We start from the raw sequence: 23,690 nt of genomic DNA, 5'->3' as shown, positions 1-23,690 counted from the left end.
ATAAGTACAGCTGAAGGAACGTACATATACTAAAATGGTTGATAGATATAAGAATTGGTGGATTAAGAGTGAGCAGAAAATCAACAGACGTAAATACTACACAAATATTGAATATTTTATATTTTACACGGATTTGCTTAATATTCACCCCATAGCATCATACCAACAAGATCTACACCTGATTAGAGTTTATTGGTCATTGTTAAGTGTCAAAGGTCACCCAGTCCCTTGACTGTTTGATCCATGGGTGGGGAGTTTATCTGTGTGAGCCTTTGATTTCTTTGTGTTTGTTTGGTGATGTCCAGTGTATGTCCAACATGCTATAGACACCAAACTAGGATATTTTCTTGTGAAGTAACTTTAATTAATTAGTATTAAATTAATAGTATCTGGTACCAAGAACAATTAATGATAAAATATATGAAAGAATGGTATAATGTGTACAGACATGGTCCCTATCAAGAGTTTCTCTCAACTGGTATTGGTAGATAAAGGGAGATAACCTCTACCTGGTGTTCACATATACTGATGTTGGTTTTTCTATTCCAGACAGCATTTGTCTTACTTGATTTGATTGGATCAACAGATGTGTCATTTTCAAGTTTCTACACACAAACAGAAGAATTGTTTGAATACCTCGTAAAAATTGGTGAGTTAGCTTTGAATATCTTTTGAGAGTTGGTGACTTTCTGAAACAGCCAAAACGCAGAGAGTCACAATATTGGTCCAGTAGCAAATTTAGTGCAATCAAGTGTGTTCAATCAAGCAACGTTTACTGACTTTCAAGGTCACTGGGACCAAGTGTGTCTACTAGTCCCAAGATAATCAAGAGCCCTAGAATTATGTTATTTTTCCTAGAAAATGAGAAAAAAAAGGACTATTAAGTTTGAAATAAACATGAAAATTGCCACAAGATACTCAAACAACTAATTAAGATTTTCTTTGTAAGCTGCAAAACTGGTGAAACAGAGACAGGGGCCCACTAAACATCTTGATGTCCTTCTAGTCCACCAGACAGTAGTTTGTTTGGTACACATGTGATATTATTGAATGTATCAACAATATGAACCAGCGTCAGTATATGTGTGGTGATGCTTTCTTTATTTCAGAAGAAACATTGACAGAGAAACAATTTTTGAATGCAACAGGACTACGTCGGCGCCAAAAGCTATTTCACTCAAGTAGATACGGTGGTTTTATGGGAGGGGGTATAGAAGATGACCATAAGCCTTTTGAGGAGAGAGGTAAATGAAATGGATAATATGGTTTGATGCAGGAGAGGTAGTAGTTTATTCTTTAAAATCTGTTTTCAAATGTTAGTGTGTTATAAATAAATAACAGCTGTGTTCAGCTTTCCAGAGTAAGTTGTTGTGGCATCAATTCAAGCATTCGTAATAATCACTGTTGTTGTGGTGAGTTCAGAATTAATAAGGGTTTGACATTTCATGAGTCTATAGATTCTAATGTCTGAGAGACCGACAAGCTTACATGATGGTGCCGCATATGGCTTCCATCCAATTTTCAGCTAAATTTTACGTCCTTCTGAATCTCTTGGTATAACTTGAGACTACCTGGTATTGTATCAAATACCATCTGTCATCAGCTATCAGTTAAATGTTGCTATAGTCGACTAGATTGGAATTTGACCAAATGAACAGCTTGGCCCCCTTTAGGACAGAAGGACCTAAGGGGCAATTGATGAGAAGAGGGACTGAATTCTGTATTAAGGTAGAACCTGGTCACCTAGGGAGCTAGGGAACTGGTCCCAATAGGGGAAATGAAGATGAATCTTTGAAAAATTGTTCTATTTGGATCAAGGGATCTTTACCTGAAGTGATAAAAAAACACCCAGTAGTGAATGGAACTTCATGTTATAGAAGCGGAAATTAGGGCATTATTAATATTTTGTATAGATGAAGTTAGTGTCCCCACATGGTTGGAGCTCATTGAGAGGTTAAACATCCATAGAGAAACATAAGCATGCTGCATGTAAATGACAAGCACTTATTGGCAGTTTTTCACAAAATTTGGACTGAAATGTCTTCCTTATGGAAAGGCAGTAATACTTTGTAGGTATGAAATTGTAAAGCAATTGTTGGACAGGGCTTGTGAATGGGGAATGTCGAGAGTAGTTTAAAAAATTCTACTTCTCAAAGTCACCTCGCAAGATTTAAACAAATTTGACTTGAAACATTTTTTAGGGTAATTTTTAAGTTAACTTAGAGATTAATATGAGTAATAAAAGTGTAACTATGCTGTCAGAGCCTATCTTATCAAATGACTGATATTTTAATGTTTTGAGAAAATGGTTTATTCAACCATCTTATATTTCCAGGTGTTCCTATACTGCATCTGATTTCTTATCCATTCCCAAAAGTATGGCACAGGATGTCGGACAATGCCAAGGCAATTGATTATGCAGTCACTGAAAACTTTAACCGTATTTTTCGGACTTTTGTGGCGGACTTTCTCCATCTGGATGCAAACCTGAACGGATGTCGTCGAAGGAAAAAGTGACAAGAGAATAAGGAAGTTGTTGGGGATTGTTATGTACGGCGGGGGTATAACCTGTCTAACCTTGGAGTTTATAATTTGTTACTTCAATCATTTATTTATAAATAAATAAATTGATGCCATGTGATAATCTGTGTTATGTTTTCCAGATAGTTTTGAAACATTTCATGTCCAGACTGAAGTACCGGAGGACCGATAGAGCATCACGTTAGATATGTGACAATAAACAGAATTCATAAAGAAGAAGACAGTTAAACGCTACTTTCAACTGAGATCAATGATTTTTGTTGTATACAACACCTCATTCAATCAGTTTTGTTTTATTATTTATTTAAAGGTTTATTGACCATGCATTGATTTTCTTGTTAACAAAGAGTTTTTCACATACCATGCATGCACAGATGACTCCCAAGTTTTTTTTTAACAATTTACAGCTAAATCCGATATTTCAATGGGGCTCAGATTTCCTTGTTTTTCTGTAAGTTACTGTTACATGGACACTTGATTTTAATCTTGTCCAGCCCTGGAAACAGCTTCTTCTACACAACAGAAATACTTTGAATCATGACATTTAGCTGAAAAGTTCCTTGGATGAAACACAAAAAAGTTTGCAAAAAGAAATGATCTAGATCCATATGAACTATATCCAAAGTCATCAGGGTCAGTTTTTTCGAAACCTTAAAGGCTCCTTCCATACAAAAAAAATATTTAGCTGGGAGAGTCCTTGGAGAAAGCCTAATAAAGTTTGCAACCCATTTTCAAGGTCACAGGATTAAATTTGCTTTAGAATGAGTTCTTTTTTATGATTAACCACAAGGCCATAATATTTACCTCATAGGTCCTTGGATGAAGCCTGACAAATTTTTTGGGAAAAAAAATTACCTTGACCCCAATTAAAGGTCCCAGTTGTCAGTTGAAACCTTCAAATGACTTCATATCAATTACCAAAATGCCTGGAATATCAATATTTGGTTAGAAGCTTCCTGGAACGAAGCCTGACAACATTTTGGATAAGAAATGACTTTGAATCATATTGTGTTGTTGTTCAAGTTTTTGACTTATTTGAAAAATAAGTTTGTTGGTCATTATAAAAATTGAATCTCTCTTTCTGGATGTTTCCATGTGGGTAATTCATCAGGAAATGTTTATATAATTGAGAGCAAATACATAGAAAGGGTAGTTGATATGAGAAATTACCCGACTTGTAAAGAATGAAGATCATATGATGGCGGATGTCAAGATCACTCGAGATTTCTTGTTGAAGGTGAATGATGAATACTTAAAAACTTATTAATAAAATGTTCAGAATGTGGGGTATTTATTAGACATCATCACATATAAAGTAATCAAACTCATGTTCATTTTTATCATTCCATCCTATGATAAACTCCATAAAAGACATCTGTCAATATTTTGTTATGATCTGTATTTTCTTGTCATTAAAGGTATTTAAAATACATATTGAAAACTTTATTGCGTTTGTTGTTAACTCACCTGGCCCAAAGGGCCAAGTGAGTTTATGCCATAGCACGGCGTCTGTCGTCCATCCTGCGTCCGTCAACTTTTCATATATACAACTTCTTCTGAAATACCGAAAGGCGTAGAGTTATCATATTTGGCTGGAAGATTCCTCTGATGAAGCCCAACAAAGTTTGCAAAAAGAAATGACCTTGACACATATTCAAGGTCATAGAGGTCAAATGTGTTAAAACCTTTAACCCTTTCGGTGCCAAATATCTCTCACAATGTACAGCTCAGCATCAAATATTATAAAAATATATATAATAAAGATATAAAAATTGTCGACCAAAGTCGCCTACAGCGGCCTGTCTGCATTTCTTATGCCTATAGCGGCCTAGAATCATTATATTTGGCGCCTACGATGGCCTGTCTGCATGTCGACTTTAGACGCCTACGGCGGCCTGTCTGCATGTCAACTTTAGTCGCCTACAGTGCCGAAAGGGTTAAGCGACTTCTCCCCAATTACAGGAAGGCCTAGAATCATTATATTAGGCTGCTATGTTCCTCTTATGGTGTCCTATAAAGTTTGCTAAAAATAATCATCTTGACCAATCTTGAAGGTCTCAGGGGTCAAACAATTTCTTATGAAATATAGAAAAGCCTAGAATCATTATATTTGGCCATTATGTTTCTTTTATGAAGTCAAAGAAAGTTTGCAAAAAGAAATGACCTTGCCCCATAGTCAAGGTCACAGGGGTCAGATGTGGTAAACCTTTGAACAACTTCTGATTAAGCAAAAAGCTTAGGATCATAATATTTGTCCAAAAGGTTCCCTTGATGCTGCCCACATAGTGTGTGAAAAAGTAGCTTGACCCATAATGATATTTAAGGTCATTGGGGTTAGATTTGGTAAAATAGTTAATCAACTTCTTCTGATTAACCAAAAACCCACCATATTTGGCCATTAACATGACTTATTTTGGACTACTAAGGGACAGAACCCATATGGAGTAATTTGTCATATTGCTTTAAGCATCTACTGTGGAACATATGCACAGATATTGCACAGTTGGTCATAAAGATCCAGGTGAGCGATACAGGCCCTCTGTGCCTCTTGTTATGTATGTCTCGTAAACTATTGATAATGAGCAGACCTGTCACCTGGTCTGGTGACATTACACTTTTAACAGTATACCCCAACATGGTGAGTGAAGAGATTTTTCAAGTATTTGAGTCCTTGACTGGCTTTTTCGAGCATATAAAATTCACAAAAACTCATTTTGTCTCTCTGGAATTGGAATCATAAAAATATAGGAAATGGTGCCCAGGAATCACCAAAAAACGTCCAATAACGACAACGGAAGAAGTATTATACATGTATGACTTAATACTCATGTTTTTTTTTTTTTCATTGTGTCAATCACATACTTAACTGCAAGTAAGATAATAGGTTCTTGTGTTCTCTGACTTGAATATGTATTACACATATACATGCATCATCATCATCATCATCATCATCATCATCATCATCATCATCATCTTTATCATTATGCACATGTATCTACTACTTACTGCACACAAACTCACTCATCAACATTCACACCCACTTACACTCACATAGCAAACTTACATGTACTTAACAAAATACTCTAATACAAAATCCTATGACCTACCTATTTCCTCACACACATATACTCACTCCTGAATACACACACATATATATATATATATATATAAAGAAACATTGTACATCCTAGACAAAGAAAGAGAGACAGTGAGAGAGAATTGGGAAGGTTATAATCATTATTAAATAAAAATAGCACTAATTTTGTGGAAATTCAATAAATTTAAAGTCAGTTTGGTAAAGTCAAGGCCATGGCCATTGGGAACAGACTTGTTAGCATACATACTATAGTTCCAAAATGGGCATCCATTTTTTCTAATTATTCTCAAAATTTGTTTTCATAATAGTGTTTCTGATAGAAATGCTGTAGGCCCTACTTCTGAGCATGGAAATGATACTAAATCTTATTCAAAAGAGCATTTAAATCACAAGATTTTTGTAGACATCTTGACTTATAAACATAGTGTTTAATGAGAATTAAAATTTTGTTATCTACAGTTTTGCATTAGGATGGATAATTCCAAATAAATATGTTTCTTTGTTTATCCAAAAAGGAATCAGAAGAATATCAAGAAGAGATTCAAATCTCTCCAATAGAGTCTGTACCTCTATACACTCCCATAGACAGTGAACGATAGTTTCTCTTTCCATGTTACATAGTGTACATAAAGGGCTAGGTATTATATTAATATTGAAAAGAAAGGAGTTCGTAACCAGAATGTGATGTATAATCCTTACTTGAAACCACTGTAGCTTAGAACTTTTTGTAATAGTAAACGAAATTATTAATATATTTTTCCATTTCTGATCATCAAAGTCAAAGTCATCACTCCATTTCCGAATACCAGTAGGGTTGGGTACTGGTTTAATAATAGCATTGTAAAAGTCTTTGGCACTTTTTTAACTTTTATAAAAAGTTTTAAATAGAAGTGGTATAAAAGGCTGAAATAGTCCTAATGGATGGAAGTCATGTTTTCTCAAGAAACACTTGACGGCTGTAATCAAACCATAATACTGTAAATAGTTGGTATTGATTAAAAATTTATGAAGAAACTCATCAAAGGAGAAAAATGTCAAATGATCAGAATTTTTAATTAGGTCATTGATGGTATATATACCAGCATTAAACCATACTGGATAGAAGACATATCTATTGCCCACTTTATTGTCATTGTTGTACCATAAAGGGCTTTTTAAAATTAACTCAGGCTTACTTTTCCTGATAGGAGAGGAATTATTCAGTCTAACCCAACTTTTAAAAACATCTTTCCAGAATATATTGCTACAATTGTTACTACATGACTTAACATATTCCTTTCCACAATGAAACAATTGTTTTACCTCTACAATAGAATTCAATAGAACTTTCCATTTTCCTGATGACTGAGTGATTTTTCTAATCCATCCTAATTTAATAGAATCCATAAAAGCTCCTACGTCTATCATTTTTAGCCCCCCCCCCTCCCACCCCCCCACATCTTTATGGCTTTGAATGAATAACGACATCCTTTTTAATTCTATGACATTCCAGAGAAATCCGAACAGTAATGAATTTAATAAACTTATTATTGCCTCAGAGAAGGTTCGATTCTGGAAGGAAAGAATAAAAATTTTAATCCATTTCCTAATATGCCGCTCAAAATTGAAATAATCAAGAACTTTATCAATAAAATCCGATGAAACAGAATCAAAAACTGTTTTCAAATTGACCAAAAGGAGGATTCCAGGAATATCTAAGTCTTCAGCATAGGCCATTACGTCATAAAGAGTACGAATATTTTCACCAAAATAGCGCCCAGATAAGAAACCTGTCTGATCCTCATTTATAGGCTTTCCTAGAACTGATTTTATCCTATGAGAAATTATTCCAGAAGCTATTTTGTAGGAAGTGTTTAAACAAAGAGATAGGTCTCCAGTTTTTTAAGAAATGACGTGGTTTATCTCCCTTTGGAATACAGGTTATTATAACATGTCTCTGAGTGATAGAAAGTTGACCAACAGAAAAACTATAATTTATTGAACGAACAACAAATACTCCTATAAACTTCCAAAAGGTCTTAAAAAATTCAGGGGTTTAACCATCTGATCCAGGACTCTTATCATTGTTCATATCTTTCAAAACTTTACCTGCCTCTTCTCTAGTGATCAAACCTTCCAGATTCTTAGACTCTGTGTTACTCAATTTTGCTACTCCACAACCCTGAAGCATCAACTTCTCTAAATCTGTATAAATTTTCATAGAATAATCTAACTTCATTTAAGGTTTGTAAATCACATCACCATTATCTTTTTGTAATTTTGGAATTATTTTAGAAGTGAAATTTCGATTTTCCAAATTCAAGAAATAGGAAGTAGGCTTTTCCCCTTCTTCGATCCATTTTGCTCTTGATCTGATTAAACTTCCCTTTATCTTCAATCAACTTCTTCAAATATTCCTTTTGGCTGTTCTGTTGTCTGTTTCTATATGAAGCATAAGATATTGATTTGCCCCTAATTTCCATTAATAAAGTTTCCAAAAACAATTGATCATTAATTAGAAACTGAACCTCACTATCAGGAATATCTTTAGTAGCACTAATATTATAGACAGGCAAACAATATTGTGACTTAACGTTCTCTATACATTTTTTAACCACATCTAAATATTCAGGATCACACAACAAAGAACTATTAAGTTTCCATAGACCCCTCCCTCTTTCCAATTCATTTAACTGTAAAACTGTAACTGTAGCTGAATGGTCAGATCTATAACTAGATTCAATAATTGATTTGTTAACACTAGATAACAGACAGTCTGAAACAAGGAAAGGTCCAGTCTGGCCTGTTTTACAGGATTATTTCTTCCCCAAGTATATCTTTTGGTATCTGGGTGTAGTTCTCTATAAATATCAATAAGATTATATGTATCGTTAATTTCTAAAACCCTGTCCCTAGCAGCTGCATTGTTTATATTTCTATATGTATTATCGTAGTCTAAATCTGACTCAATACCAAATTGAAATCACTACAAACTATTACTTTTTCATTTCCAAAACTGTCTATGGCATCTGAGACTTGATTATAAAAATCAGGATTATCGTGATTTGGTCCATAAATAGTTTCTTCAACCTTGAGTGGACTATTCATAGAATCATTTTGCTCATCAGTGAGTTTAGTTACAAATGGATTACTATCATTAAAAAACGATTCCTGGTGAACATCATTGTTCCTTTTGTATCATAGAGATTTAAATAAAATGCTGATTGTTCACTAAATATTTAAGTTGAATCTTTTATTTCATTCCCATTGTCATTTATTAGTTTTTGAATAATTTTTTATTGTATTGTTTTTCAAAAATTATAGAAATAGTTTGTGGACTTTTTGCCTTTGACCTTCCACCATGCCTTTGCCTTCACAACTATCCCTTTAATTTTCTTATCCCTTAATAATTTTAACTTTCCTTCTAAAACACCTCTAAGTAACTGTGCATTATTTTCTGACTGGCATCTATTGTACAATGTATTTAGTTCAGTGTCCAAATCTTTCTCTTTCCCCCCCCCCCTCTATCCCTTTTCTTAAACGATGAATAATTTTCTTACCCTATATTATTAGTTTTAAAGTTTCCCAAATTTATCACTTTTTCTTGATTCTACATTTTCTAAATCATTATTTTCATCTATTCATTCTTGTGCTAAAAGCTCCATTACCGTATTTTGGACTAAGTTTACATATTCTGGATTGCCAAGTAGACTGTCGTTGAATTCCCATGTAACCCACCTGCGCTGCTGTTTATTAAATTCTAAATGAATACTAAAGGGTTAGTTGTTTTGATTTGTAAGCAAATCGAATGTCTGTTGTAGGAATATTGTTCCTTAGATCAGAGGATACCAAAAAATATTCAAGTCGATTTTTTTTTCCATTAGGTCCCAACCACGTGTATTTTCAATCATCTGGGTTGAATATCCTCCAGACATCTACTAAATCTTAATTTTATTATCATGTTATGAATTTCTATATTCGTTTTAGTATGATTACAATCATCAACAGTGTCTAATTCATATTCAAGCACGACGTGCCAGACCCCCACAATAATGATAGTATCTGTAGATTACGAAAAAATGCCAGCATATCATTATTTGGACTGTATAATCCACAAAGTGTTAATTGAACATTTTGTATAATTATGTTCAATAATAAAATATTCCTGTCTGTGTCCTTGTATTCACCATTCATGCTGTATTTGAACAATTTTTTAAACAGAATTGCCACACCCCTACAATTAGATGCAAATTTGATATCAACTCCCCATTCATTCTTCCACAATGTCTCTACATTTGTATTAATGTGTGTATCCATTAATATTGTAATGTCATTTTGATCCATATCTACGAAAAATGTCCCGTCTCTTTACTTAATCACTAGCAAGACCTCGGCAATTCGAACTTCCCATTCATATTTTACCTGGCAAATGGCATATTTTTCATGACAATAAAATGTATCTTCAACAATTGGACCTTAGATTTTATTAATATAGTGACTGACACTTCTGAAACAAAAAATGAAAAGTTCCTGTTCCCCGATTCCCAAAAACTTCCCTTTCAGACATTCTCCCTACATTCACAATATAAGGAGCCCGAGGATCCCCAACGTGCTGTTTTATTAATGATCCCAGTTTAGTATTATGCATTATAAAGTAAACCATGTAAATAATTACAGTAATAGATTGTATGTAGTTTACATAACGCATTGTCTATTGTCTAGTATGTATTATAAAGTAACCTTGTAAATATTAATAAACTGTATGTATTTACAACACATTGTATTTGTTTACATACTAAAGTTTTGGTAGCAGTACACAGTTTCTCGGTGTGGCCATGGGTGATATTTTTGTTCATTAGATTACCCCATTATAAAGGTTTTAATTAAAATATAGAAAAATAAATCCTTTTTAAAATTGGTCCTGTCATGTTGAAGTAGACAATGCGGGGTCTCATTTTTTAAAGAATATTTTAGCTTTTTGTTGGAGATTGATATTTGGGCAGTCTCAAATCTGTGTCTTCGAACCATAAACTAGCTTTACAGGCAGTGAAATTTTTCATAGTGTATATACGTGGTCATGTTGTGAATCATTTTGGAGTTGGAATTTGCTGAAATGTAAGTAGTTTGTTACCATGACAGTATTGTTGATTTTAAGATAGGTGTTCGGAAATAAATCTCTTCTAGGTGTGGTGTTAGGTTGGAATTAGCAGTATTTTTGCATTTGTTGAGTTGGTAACCATGGCAATCTCATGTCAGAAATCAGGAAATTTTTTATTTACACAGTTTTAATCTCTCTACTTTAAATGTAATTGTTATGTCGTTTATAAATATATATACATGTGAGGATGTATTTTTCACAACCAGTCTGCTATACCTGTATATCTCAAACATGACCAGTTTCAGGAAAAATGCAAATTAACTGTTTCCTGCTACCCTAGTATATATTGTAAAGTAACTTATATTAATAAACTGTATGTAGTTTACATAACACCTTGTATTTGTATATCAATAAATAAAACCTCAAAAACTATCAATATTTACTAGAGTTAAGGTATTTAGAAATATTTGAAATAGTTTCCATGGAACATCGATTTCTAGTCAGTGTGATCTCCGATGACAGTGGAAGCTACAACCCACCTTGCCCTGCTATTAATTTGTATCTGAATTTTCACTGTTGCTTGAAAGCTTGTTATTGCTATTTTTTGGGAAATGCCAGAAGGATCTTTCTCAAATTTCACATGCACGTTTCCTTTGGTCCCTAATTATGTCCCTTTTATTGTGGAACTGCTTTGGAGAACAAAATGGCCAACAGGTGGCCATCTTGGATTTTGACAATGAAAGTTTATTATCACTTTTTCTTGAAGTGCTAGATGGATCTATCTCAATGTATCTCATGTATATAGGTCCCTTTGGTCCTTATGATTTTCAGACTGATCAGAACCATAGAATTGCTAATTGGCAACCATCTTGGATTTCGCAATGAAAGATTATTGCCATTTTTGAAAAGGAATGTTAAAATTTCATGTTCTGTAATTAAGAGCAAAAACAGAGGAGAGAAAAGAAAGGAAAATATCCAACTTTTAATGAATAAATTAAGATCAAACGAGTGTTGGTGCCAAGACTCTTGAGGGATCTCATTTTATATAGTTGTGATAGAAGTCCTTAAAGGGCATGACCAAGGATACATATGAACAAGAACATAATGTATCTGAATGGGGGAAAAATCAGTAATTAAAAACAATTCGTATTCTTAAGTTTTTTTATTTATCAAAAATAACATCATATATGAAATAAGTGACTCCATGGTTAAACTGATTACTTCTGATATATACTCAACCACCACTATCAGAAGAATCATCAAAGAAGGCACTATCAACATGAACAATACATTCTGTAACAAAACTTCAACACATGACATCATTATAAACATATTTTTTTAAACTTCAACTGGGATGGACTATAAGCATAAATATTAAAATTTTCAATGCAGATCAACACTAACTTTATCTAAACTGGAAGATATACACTGTGAAGAAGAAATCAGGACTGTAGCTACTAAATGTGTAACGTTTGTCAGTTCGATGTTGCATAGACTGTGAAGCAAGTTTTAAACCAACAATACCAAAATACATACGACAATATTTTGTCCACAACATCAATATAAAAATGTAACTGAAACAAATACATTGGCAAAGTATTGATAGTATACAGCTAGACTTTCTGAGAGTACAGAATTACAAAAAATTACATTGGCAAAGTATTGATAGTATACAGCTAGAATTTCTAGAGAACAGAATTACAAAACATTACAACTATACAGATGCAATTGCTATTTTGACAAAAAATCACTATACACAGATTCTAAATCAGAAGGTAATATTTACAAAATTGAGTTCATACAAAAGACAAAATTCAGATGCTGACTAGACAGTGTGATTACCTACTATAGGATACCAACACTGTCAGCAGGGCCTTAAATACAGGGCCGTAAGTACAGGGCCCTTTGTACAGGACCCTAAGTACAGGGCCCTAAGTACAGGGCCCTAAGTACAGGCCCCTAAGTACAGGGCCCTAAGAACAGAGCTTTAAGTACAGGGCCATACGTACAGGACCCTAAGTACAGGCCCCTAAGTACAGTGCCCTTAGTACAGGACCCTTAGTACAGGGCCCTTAGTACAGGACCCTAAGTACAGGGCCGTAAGTACAGGACCATAAATACAGGACCCTAAGTACAGGTCCCTTAGCACAGGACCCTAAGCACAGGCCCCTAAGTACAGGGCCCTAAGTACAGGACCCTTAGTACAGGGCCCTTAGTACAGGACCCTAAGTACAGGGCCCTAAGTACAGGCCCCTTAGTACAGGACCCTAAGTACAGGCCCCTAAGTACAGGCCCCTATGTACAGGCCCTTTAGTACAGGCCCCTTAGTACAGTGCCCCAAGTACAGGGCCCCATGTACAGGACCCTTAGCACAGGACCATAAATACAGGACCCTTAGTACAGGACCCTTAGTACAGAACCCTAAGCACAGGGCCCTAAGTACAGGCCCCTAAGTACAGGACCCTAAGTACAGGCCCCTTAGTACAGGACCCCAAGTACAGGCCCCTATGTACAGGACCTTTGGTACAGGCCCCTTAGTACAGGACCCCAAGTACAGGGCCCTATGTACAGGACCCTTAGTACAGGGCCCTAAGTACAGGACCCTTAGTACAGGACCCTTAGTACAGGGCCCTAAGTACAGGCCCCTTAGTACAGGGCCCTTAGTACAGGACCCTAAGTACAGGCCCCTTAGTACAGGACCCTTAGTACAGGATCCTAAGTATATGAATGTTATTTCTTTGTTTCTTCACTTAAAAATACAAGTGGATTTATATTATACTTTTTGGCACTAACAGTAAAATACAAAACTTCAAACATGATTTTAAATTGCAGAAATGACTATGAGTATCAAGACCATTGATCAATGATGAGGTCCTACACAGTAGATTACAAATGACACCAGAAAGACATACAAATATATCTATACAATGAAAAGGATTCTGAAACATGTTGCCCTAGTAACCAAATTGATGGTCAAAAGTAAGAAAAATATATATCTACATTATTCATTGTTACATGCATTAGGATATTGAACGTGTTACAAGCTAACAGAGAGACGCAAGCCACTGACATTCAACATCCAAACATAACAGGAAAAAACACACAAATTTAAAATATTGCACTTACACTCAGAAAGGAGAAATTAAAAAATTGTCACTACCAATGCATTTAAATCCAATCCAGTACAGTATGTATTCTGTTATCTCTTCCAACACAGGTTAGCATTTACTAGCGAAGTAATTTATACCTACACAGGACAGTACCTACTGACCTAGTAATCTATCCTGACACAGGACAGTACCTATTGACCTAGTGATCTATACTGACACAGGACAGTACCTACTGACCTAGTAATCTATACTGACACAGGACAGTACCTACTGACCTAGTAATCTATACTGACACAGGACAGTACCTACTGACCTAGTAATCTATACTGACACAGGACAGTACCTACTGACCTAGTAATCTATACTGACACAGGACAGTACCTACTGACCTAGTAATCTATACTGACACAGGACAGTACCTACTGACCTAGTAATCCATACTGACACAGGACAGTACCTACTGACCTAGTAATCCATACTGACACAGGACAGTACCTACTGACCTAGTGATCCATACTGACACAGGACAGTACCTACTGACCTAGTGATCCATACTGACACAGGACAGTACCTGCTGACCTAGTAATCTTTACTGACACAGGACAGTACCTACTGACCTAGTAATCTTTACTGACACAGGACAGTACCTACTGACCTAGTGATCTATACTGACACAGGACAGTACCTACTGACCTAGTAATCTATACTGACACAGGACAGTACCTACTGACCTAGTAATCTATACTGACACAGGACAGTACCTACTGACCTAGTAATCTATACTGACACAGGACAGTACCTACTGACCTAGTAATCTATACTGACACAGGACAGTACCTACTGACCTAGTAATCTATACTGACACAGGACAGTACCTTGATTATAACCAACATATTCTTCGACTGAACCAAACATGATACCCTTACAGCCTGTATCACTCATCTTTGTAAGCAAACAACAATATCAGTATGTATAGAATGGTTGTGTGTCTGTTCACCTTTCTGTATGTACAAAACGGTTCTTGGTCTTACCAGTCCTTTCACTTTGTTGCATTAAGGATTGGTAAAATTTGTGTTCATAAAAATTAAGTTTGCCGAAGTTCTACATTAAGGTGATGTAACATGTTTATTTGTTCAGTACTTTTTTTTTTGCGTTTTACAAAGATAACATTTTGTTCCTTGGTTATTCTTCACTACAGATTTTATACAACAGTATCTTGGTGCTTGTAGGAAGAAAATTTCCCAATCAACTGTGCTCTGGACTTTCTTTTTCACTCATGTTGAATATGTGTGTTAAACAAGTTAAATAACAGAACATTCTTGGTCATTCACACCTATAGTAAATATTATTTCTGTATTATGTTTCATACTTATTTTCTGATAATTTCTTATCTACATTGATCTGATAAAAACTATTGAACAAGTTGATTTCACAAGCTTTTTTAAGTAACAGAAGGGAGATCACTCCACTAAAAACGAAAAATCATAAATGTCAAGATATTAAGTACCTAATTTGGTTAAAACTGAAAGGAGTTAATTCTAAATTTTGTTAAATGAAGCAGAACAAATGCATATTGTAGAACCTCAAGTTGTTCTTAGACTGTTGAATTTTCATCATTAATATATATGAAGTGAATCCAATGAAAACAGCAAATACTTGACCGGCTTTTCTTAACTGATAAAGTTAAAGGGACATAATTCCTGGTTAGAAAACTATAAGAGAAAGACGGGTGTACATCATCATGCCATACCAATACTGTATATAAAATCATAATTTAACTTGATACAAATAAACTCCAGTCTGGTTAACAGATCAAGGGGATTTTCTTAAAAAATCCATCTGCTTTCAGACATTCTTCATCCAGACTTGTTTGTTATTCTACATTTGGAAAATTCTACATGTGTTTCAAGAAATCAAGAAGTACTTTAAAGAAATTACCAAAACGTAAATGTTTTAGCTAGGATATATTTCTCAGTTCTTATTTTTTTAAACACTTTATGGATTGTATTACAAAATATAAATTTCTATTGAAACTTTGTGAAAGAAGGCATTTCATTAATTGTTTATATTATAAATGAGATTTTAAAATGTAGCTAAATGGTCACCTTTTAATGGCGATGGTAATATTTTCACGAGGAAGTTTTGGAATGGTTGAAATTCTTTGTAGAATAGAAATCTGTAAAATAACATGTTATAGGGTGCTGATGTAACAAGTGAACATAGTATACAGGGCTGAGATCACAACATCTCAGTAGATTATCAGTCCAATTCAGCCTCCCAGATAAAGATCCCAAGTGTATGACTCAAACCCTTTTCATCAGTGCAGTTTGCATTTCTCAGCAAGCTGATATCACAGACTGTCTACTGTTGCCATGATTGTGTCATTAGGCAAGATACTTTACCCAAATTGACTGGATGGCTTGTGGTGGGCCTCCTGCATATTGTTCAGTGAGGTAGCAACAGCAATTCCTAGAAGACTTCATTTTAAAAATGACCTTGGCTGTTGAAGGGCCAATAAACCAAGCAAACAATCTACAGGAAGCAGGACAAGGAGAAAACACAGGTAACTTTAGGTAGGTGTGATATAACTAAATATAGTGCACCAGTCCACCAAAAGTGAAATAGCATGTTTGTAGGTCAGCCATCAGATATTTTCCATTCTAAAAAAAGAAAAACATTACTACAATAGTTTTTCATTTATTGTTAAAATACTGTATGTGTATTTAAATCAGTGCACTCTTACTGTAGTGCTCTGAGGAGGGATATCACAATCTAAAATATGTGCGAAGAAGGCAGGAATAGTTTTCAAATTAGCAGTAATGTACCTTTCTGATACACTCCATTGTTTTCCAAGTGTTCTGTAACAGTGATCATGTACAGGGGAAAGATAATCATGGAGTTGTTTTTAAAGCTCCATGTTCAAAAACAAAGAATGATAGAATCCCTCAAAAAATAAGTCACAGTATCTGTGGTGATATTCCAGGGACTAGGTCACACAGGGTAGCCACAGGCCCTGAGCTTCATGCACAGTATCTGTAGTGATATTCCAGGGACTAGGACACACAGGGTAGCCACAGGCCCTGAGCCTGTACAGTATCTGTGGTGATATCCCAGGGACTAGGTCACACAGGGTAGCCACAGGCCCTGAGCTTCATGCACAGTATCTGTGGTGATATTCCAGGGACTAGGACACACAGGGTAGCCACAGGCCCTGAGCCTGTACAGTATCTGTGGTGATATCCCAGGGACTAGGTCACACAGGGTAGCCACAGGCCCTGAGCCTGTACAGAAGCATTTGTTATTGGGTGAGAAAGTTCAGTGTTTTTTATGATATAAACCCTGAACCAAAGGTCCCCATAGCCAACATAATGAGTGTGTTTGTTTCCTTATGGGAAGAAATTGTATATATGGCAGTGGGTGGACCCCAGTTGTCTCCTGCTAAGAACCATGTACAAAGACCAAGGAGAGGATAGAAAAAATATAGTGCTATTGTATAGCAAAAGTAATATGGAATTCTTGATCATATCTATCAGTCCAGCAACTTCCAATGATTTAACAGTAAATTCCCATGTAACATCATGCTTCCAACTAACTAGTATTTGACTGCCATTTTACAGTTTCAGAAATGTAACTTAAAAAAGATGACCAAATTGTTAATTGTTTACATTATTCTCATACATGTGTGTCATGAACTACCTTTACCAAGTGTAATATGGAGATTTTTAGTATGAAACAGAGATATTTCACTCCCTTCAAGGTGAGCATCGGCTGATCCTAACTCAAAGAAAGATTTGAAAGATAGGAAATCTTTCCCAGATGTTTTAGATCTCTCATCCACAGGAGGGTGAATATCTCAGTTTGTTGGCCCCTTCACTGGTCTGATATTGAAGTCTTTGGGAAATGCATAGTTAGGTGAAATTGTTTACATGATTTTGAATGACTGAAGTATGCCCCTAGGCTAGGGCTTCTGGTACAGTTAACCTGTCATGTGATCCTTCAGCATGTTAACTGTTGATACATCAGAGACACATCTTACCAACTGATGGGATCAGACACCTGTCTTGTGTATCCTTCAGCGTGGTAACTGTTGATACATCAGAGACACATCTTACCAACTGATGGGATCAGACACCTGTCTTGTGCATCCTTTAGCATGGTAACTGTTGATACATCAGAGACACATCTTACTAACTGATGGGATCAGACACCTGTCTTGTGTATCCTTCAGCGTGGTAACTGTTGATACATCAGAGACACATCTTACTAACTGATGGGATCAGACACCTGTCTTGTGTATCCTTCAGCGTGGTAACTGTTGATACATCAGAGACACATCTTACTAACTGATGGGATCAGACACCTGTCTTGTGTATCCTTCAGCGTGGTAACTGTTGATACATCAGAGACACACCCACGTGACTGACAGGATTAGTTGTCTCTGTACTGTCTGTACCTATGTCAACTCTTACACATGGCAGATCTCCTCTTATCCATGACACGGATTTGTCAGCACCAAACATTGTAGCCTCCAAAATACTGCATTAACTGTTCTGATACAAAAAAGCTACACTGCAGCTACAAAAGTCATTTGCGTGATCGCTTTGCTGCAGTAGGTTGGCTAAGTGTGATTGAGCCGGGACTGCTATCCAGAGGAGCACTCAACTGAAGTACCTGTCAGGAAATATGAGATTATTATAAACATGTTACTGATAGTAAGGGTGTTAACAAGGAAATATCAGACACAAAAAAAATATTCTAGATGTTTCAATGAGATAGAAATACACATCACTTCATCTGTAGCATGATAATGTCTTTAAAAGTGAAAGTGACATTAATCTTAGGAAAACACACTGCTTTGCCATCCAGGATATACGAATTCGAGTTTATTGACCTACATACTTTCTTTAATTGGAAACTTCTGGCCTGCACACAAATTTCACCTCTTACTTCTCTGTGGCCTTGACCTACAGATTTTAAAGTGATACCTAAAACATCACATTGCTACCTTTCTCTATCTGTCTTAACTTATAGAAAAATCTCAGATAACATACAGATGCCACATATGCCTAGAGATATGAAAAATTCCCCTAGAAGTTCAATGTGTATTCAGATATAAGATCAAAGCAGCAGCTATAAGCTCCCTCTGAAATTCTCCAGAGAGCATAGAAACAAAAATAAGTACAGATTGTAAATGCATAAGATGGTGATGTCTCCGACAACGACATAGGACTTACCTGTGTTGATGTCCCCGACAACGACATAGGACTTACCTGAGGTGATGTCTCCGACAACGACATAGGACTTACCTGTGGTGATGTCCCTGACAACGACATAGGACTTACCTGTGGTGATGTCCTCAACAACATTGGACTTACCTGTGGTGATGTCCCCGACAACGACATTGGACTTACCTGTGGTGATGTCCCTGACAGTGATACAGGAACAGGTATTGTGATTACGTGTAAAACCTACCTGTGGTGATGTCCCTGACAGTGATACAGGAACAGGTATTGTGATTATCTATAAAACTTACCTGTGGTGATGTCCCTGACAGTGATACAGGAACAGGTATTGTGATTATTTATAAAACTTACCTGTGGTGATGTCCCCGACAGTGATACAGGAACAGGTATTGTGATTATGTGTAAAACTTACCTTTGGTGATGTCCCTGACAGTGATACAGGAACAGGTATTGTGATTATCTATAAAACTTACCTGTGGTGATGTCCCTGACAGTGATACAGGAACAGGTATTGTGATTATTTATAAAACTTACCTGTGGTGATGTCCCTGACAGTGATACAGGAACAGGTATTGTGATTATCTGCTGACCACCTGTAAAATCATATATCCTCACTTCAGTATAATTCTTATCTGTTTTTTTTATCAGGAAGGGAAGATGTAGATTTCATATCATCATACTGTATGTCTGGAATCATTATTACACCTAACTCACCTAGTTATTGAATTCAGTGACATTTTTGTAAGTACCAATACACTTAGAACGAAGAATTTCAAGTCTAGCAATCTGCCTCTCAGAGGAATACATAATTCAAACTTCATTTCAATACTTTAATCCCCTACTACACACATCTCTTCTGTTAAGGCAAAAATGAGCTACAAATCCTGTGTGTACAGGCATGTTCCTTGTTACCATCACACCATTTTTTCCAGTGTGGGGATGGACATGTGATCCAGTTGTTTCAACCTATAGGATGTGTGGGGATGGACATGTGAATCCTTGTTACATCCTACCACAAACATGTGTGGGGATGGAAATGTAAATCCTTTTTACAACCTACCACAAACATGTGTGGGGATGGACATGTGAATCCTTGTTACAACCTACCACAGGCCTGAGTGGGGATGGACATGTGAATCCTTGTTACAACCTACCATAGGCCTGAGTGGGGATGGACATGTGAATCCTTGTTACAATCTACCACAGGCCTGAGTGGGGATGGACATGTGAATCCTTGTTACAACCTACCATAGGCCTGAGTGGGGATGGACATGTGAATCCTTGTTACAACCTACCACAAACATGTGTGGGGATGGACATGTGAATCCTTGTTACAACCTACCACAGGCATGTGTGGGGATGGACATGTGAATCCTTGTTACATCCTACCACAAGCATGTGTGGGGATGGACATGTGAATCCTTGTTACAACCTACCACAAACATGTGTGGGGATGGACATGTAAATCCTTGTTACAACCTACCACAAACATGTGTGGGGATGGACATGTGAATCCTTGTTACAACCTACCACAAACATGTGTGGGGATGGACATGTGAATCCTTGTTACAACCTACCACAGGCATGTGTGGGGATGGACATGTGAATCCTTGTTACAACCTACCACAAACATGTGTGGGGATGGACATGTGAATCCTTGTTACAACCTACCACAAACATGTGTGGGGATGGACATGTGAATCCTTGTTACAACCTACCACAGGCATGTGTGGGGATGGACATGTGAATCCTTGTTACATCCTACCACAAGCATGTGTGGGGATGGACATGTGAATCCTTGTTACAACCTACCACAAACATGTGTGGGGATGGACATGTGAATCCTTGTTACAACCTACCACAAACATGTGTGGGGATGGACATGTGAATCCTTGTTACAACCTACCACAAACATGTGTGGGGATGGACATGTGAATCCTTGTTACAACCTACCACAAACATGTGTGGGGATGGACATGTGAATCCTTGTTACAACCTACCACAAACATGTGTGGGGATGGACATGTGAATCCTTGTTACAACCTACCACAAACATGTGTGGGGATGGACATGTGAATCCTTGTTACAACCTACCACAAACATGTGTGGGGATGGACATGTGAATCCTTGTTACAACCTACCACAAACATGTGTGGGGATGGACATGTGAATCCTTGTTACAACCTACCACAAACATGTGTGGGGATGGACATGTGAATCCTTGTTACAACCTACCACAAACATGTGTGGGGATGGACATGTGAATCCTTGTTACAACCTACCACAAACATGTGTGGGGATGGACATGTGAATCATTGATACAACCTACCACAAACATGTGTGGGGATGGACATGTGAATCCTTGTTACAACCTACCACAAACATGTGTGGGGATGGACATGTGAATCCTTGTTACAACCTACCACAAACATGTGTGGGGATGGACATGTGAATCCTTGTTACAACCTACCACAAACATGTGTGGGGATGGACATGTGAATCATTGTTACAACCTACCACAAACATGTGTGGGGATGGACATGTGAATCCTTGTTACAACCTACCACAAGCCTGAGTGGGGATGGACATGTGAATCCTTGTTACAACCTACCATAGGCCTGAGTGGGGATGGACATGTCAATCCTTGTTACAACCTACCACAAACATGTGTGGGGATGGACATGTGAATCCTTGTTACAACCTACCACAGGCCTGAGTGGGGATGGACATGTGAATCCTTGTTACAACCTTTTACAACCTACCACAAACATGTGTGGGGATGGACATGTGAATCCTTGTTACAACCTACCACAAACATGTGTGGGGATGGACATGTGAATCCTTGTTACAACCTACCACAAACATGTGTGGGGATGGACATGTAAATCCTTGTTACAACCTACCACAACATGTGAATCCTTGTTACATCCTACCACAAACATGTGTGGGGATGGACATGTGAATCCTTGTTACAACCTACCATAGGCCTGAGTGGGGATGGACATGTGAATCCTTGTTACAACCTACCACAAACATGTGTGGGGATGGACATGTGAATCCTTGTTACATCCTACCACAAACATGTGTGGGGATGGAAATGTAAATCCTTTTTACAACCTACCACAAACATGTGTGGGGATGGAAATCCTTGTACAACCTACCACAAGCATGTGTGGGGTGTGGGGATGGAATCATTGAATCCTTGTTCCTTGTTACAACCTACCACATGTAACATGTGTGGGGATGGACATGTGAATCCTTGTTACAACCTACCACAAACATGTGTGGGGATGGAACATGTGATAAATCCTTGTTACAACCTACCATACAAACATGTGTGGGGATGGACATGTGAATCCTTGTTACATACTTTATACAAAGTTAACATGTGTGGGGACTGGACATGTGTGTTACAGAGGCCACCGTTTATCATCACATACAACTATACATACTGTACAACACATTATGCCTACTGTACCTTGACTTGATGCACTGCCTGTGATGGAGGAAACACCATTGTTTTGACCTGCCTCTGATGGTAATATATCAAACTGGCCTAAAGAATTGTCTGTAATCAAGTAAAAACAGGCATGTTTAGTAGTTATATATCTCACTTGTCCTGCTTTGTCAGTATGGTATTTCTTATGTAAAGAAAATGTACACTAAAATTATTGCATCATCTCCAAAAATATTTCAACAAAATTAAAGATTTGGACTGTTAAAAACTTACTTGGTATCGTGACAAGTTGGTTTGTGTTGGGAATTCGATAAACTGTTTGTGTTGTCTGTTGAGCTGTCGAGGTAATCTGTTGGCCATTTTGTTGAAGAGGAATCAATGGTGTACCTTTGTAAATGAATTATATGATCACACACATAATAAAAACATTTTTAGCAGAGAATGATTTGATTGACATAAAAAGCTTTTGTTGTCCAGTGTGTATGGTGGTGCGATATATATATATTATAGCATGTTGTTTTTAAGGAACCAGACAAACATAATAGTAGATGAGAAAACAATTTACCAAAACTTTTTAAACATACATAATGTTTTTTAGGTTTGTTTTACATTTGAAAAAAAAAACTATTTCTCCTCTTTAAATAAGACATCCATGGCATAATATGACTACACATCCCTGCTTTATCTCATAAAAGAGAATTTAGTCATAAAGGACAACAAGAGATCCCAGAGGGATCTTGGTGCCCATCATTGCTTTGATCTTAATATGCTCGTTGAAAGTTGGATCTTTTCCGGCATCTTCTCTGTTTTTGCTGTTAATGATAACACATTTGAACATTTCCTTGCAGAAATAGCGATGAAAATCTTTAGCTTCCAAAATAAAAAACAGTCCATTGGAAGCCATTTGGTTTCTTCTGTATGAAATTTGTGAGATATCTGTTCAGTTTACTACACAAAATCCAATATGGCTGCCTGTTGGCCATTTTGTTTTTCTGATCAGTCTCAAACTCAAACAGGCACAACAAGGGACCTAAAGGAACCTATATGTGAAATTTATGAAAGATCTTTTGAGTGAGTGTCAAGAAACAGTGATAACAACTTTCCAAGTCGAAATCCAAGATGGTCTCTTGTGGGCCATTGTGCTTTTTCTGATCAGTACCAAAAT

The 23,690-nt window shown here is 36.6% G+C and overlaps 2 protein-coding genes across 2 annotated transcripts in view; one reads left to right on the top strand and one right to left on the bottom strand.

The window, feature by feature from the left end:
• Nucleotides 1–2,636, top strand: part of LOC132544113 (glutaminyl-peptide cyclotransferase-like) — a 30,769-nt gene extending 28,133 nt beyond the window's left edge. Inside the window, exons 5-7 of the mRNA XM_060207680.1 lie at nucleotides 550–649; nucleotides 1,110–1,244; nucleotides 2,336–2,636. Of these exons, the coding sequence (XP_060063663.1) occupies nucleotides 550–649; nucleotides 1,110–1,244; nucleotides 2,336–2,517 (417 nt within the window). The 3' untranslated portion in view covers nucleotides 2,518–2,636. The remainder of the gene's footprint in view (nucleotides 1–549; nucleotides 650–1,109; nucleotides 1,245–2,335) is intronic.
• Nucleotides 2,637–11,858: 9,222 nt separating this feature from the next.
• The window catches only part of LOC132544206 (serum response factor-like), a 30,981-nt gene continuing 19,149 nt past the window's right edge, over nucleotides 11,859–23,690 (bottom strand). Inside the window, exons 4-7 of the mRNA XM_060207774.1 lie at nucleotides 22,799–22,912; nucleotides 22,547–22,636; nucleotides 19,603–19,661; nucleotides 11,859–18,496 (exon numbers count right to left, since the gene is read on the bottom strand). Of these exons, the coding sequence (XP_060063757.1) occupies nucleotides 18,410–18,496; nucleotides 19,603–19,661; nucleotides 22,547–22,636; nucleotides 22,799–22,912 (350 nt within the window). The 3' untranslated portion in view covers nucleotides 11,859–18,409. The remainder of the gene's footprint in view (nucleotides 18,497–19,602; nucleotides 19,662–22,546; nucleotides 22,637–22,798; nucleotides 22,913–23,690) is intronic.

This window comes from Ylistrum balloti, unplaced genomic scaffold (assembly GCF_031769215.1).
Source record: "Ylistrum balloti isolate Yb309-2 unplaced genomic scaffold, AGI_CSIRO_Ybal_v1 Utg369782, whole genome shotgun sequence".
Classification (NCBI taxonomy): Eukaryota; Metazoa; Mollusca; class Bivalvia; order Pectinida; family Pectinidae; genus Ylistrum; species Ylistrum balloti.
This window is presented reverse-complemented; position numbering and strand designations above follow the sequence as displayed.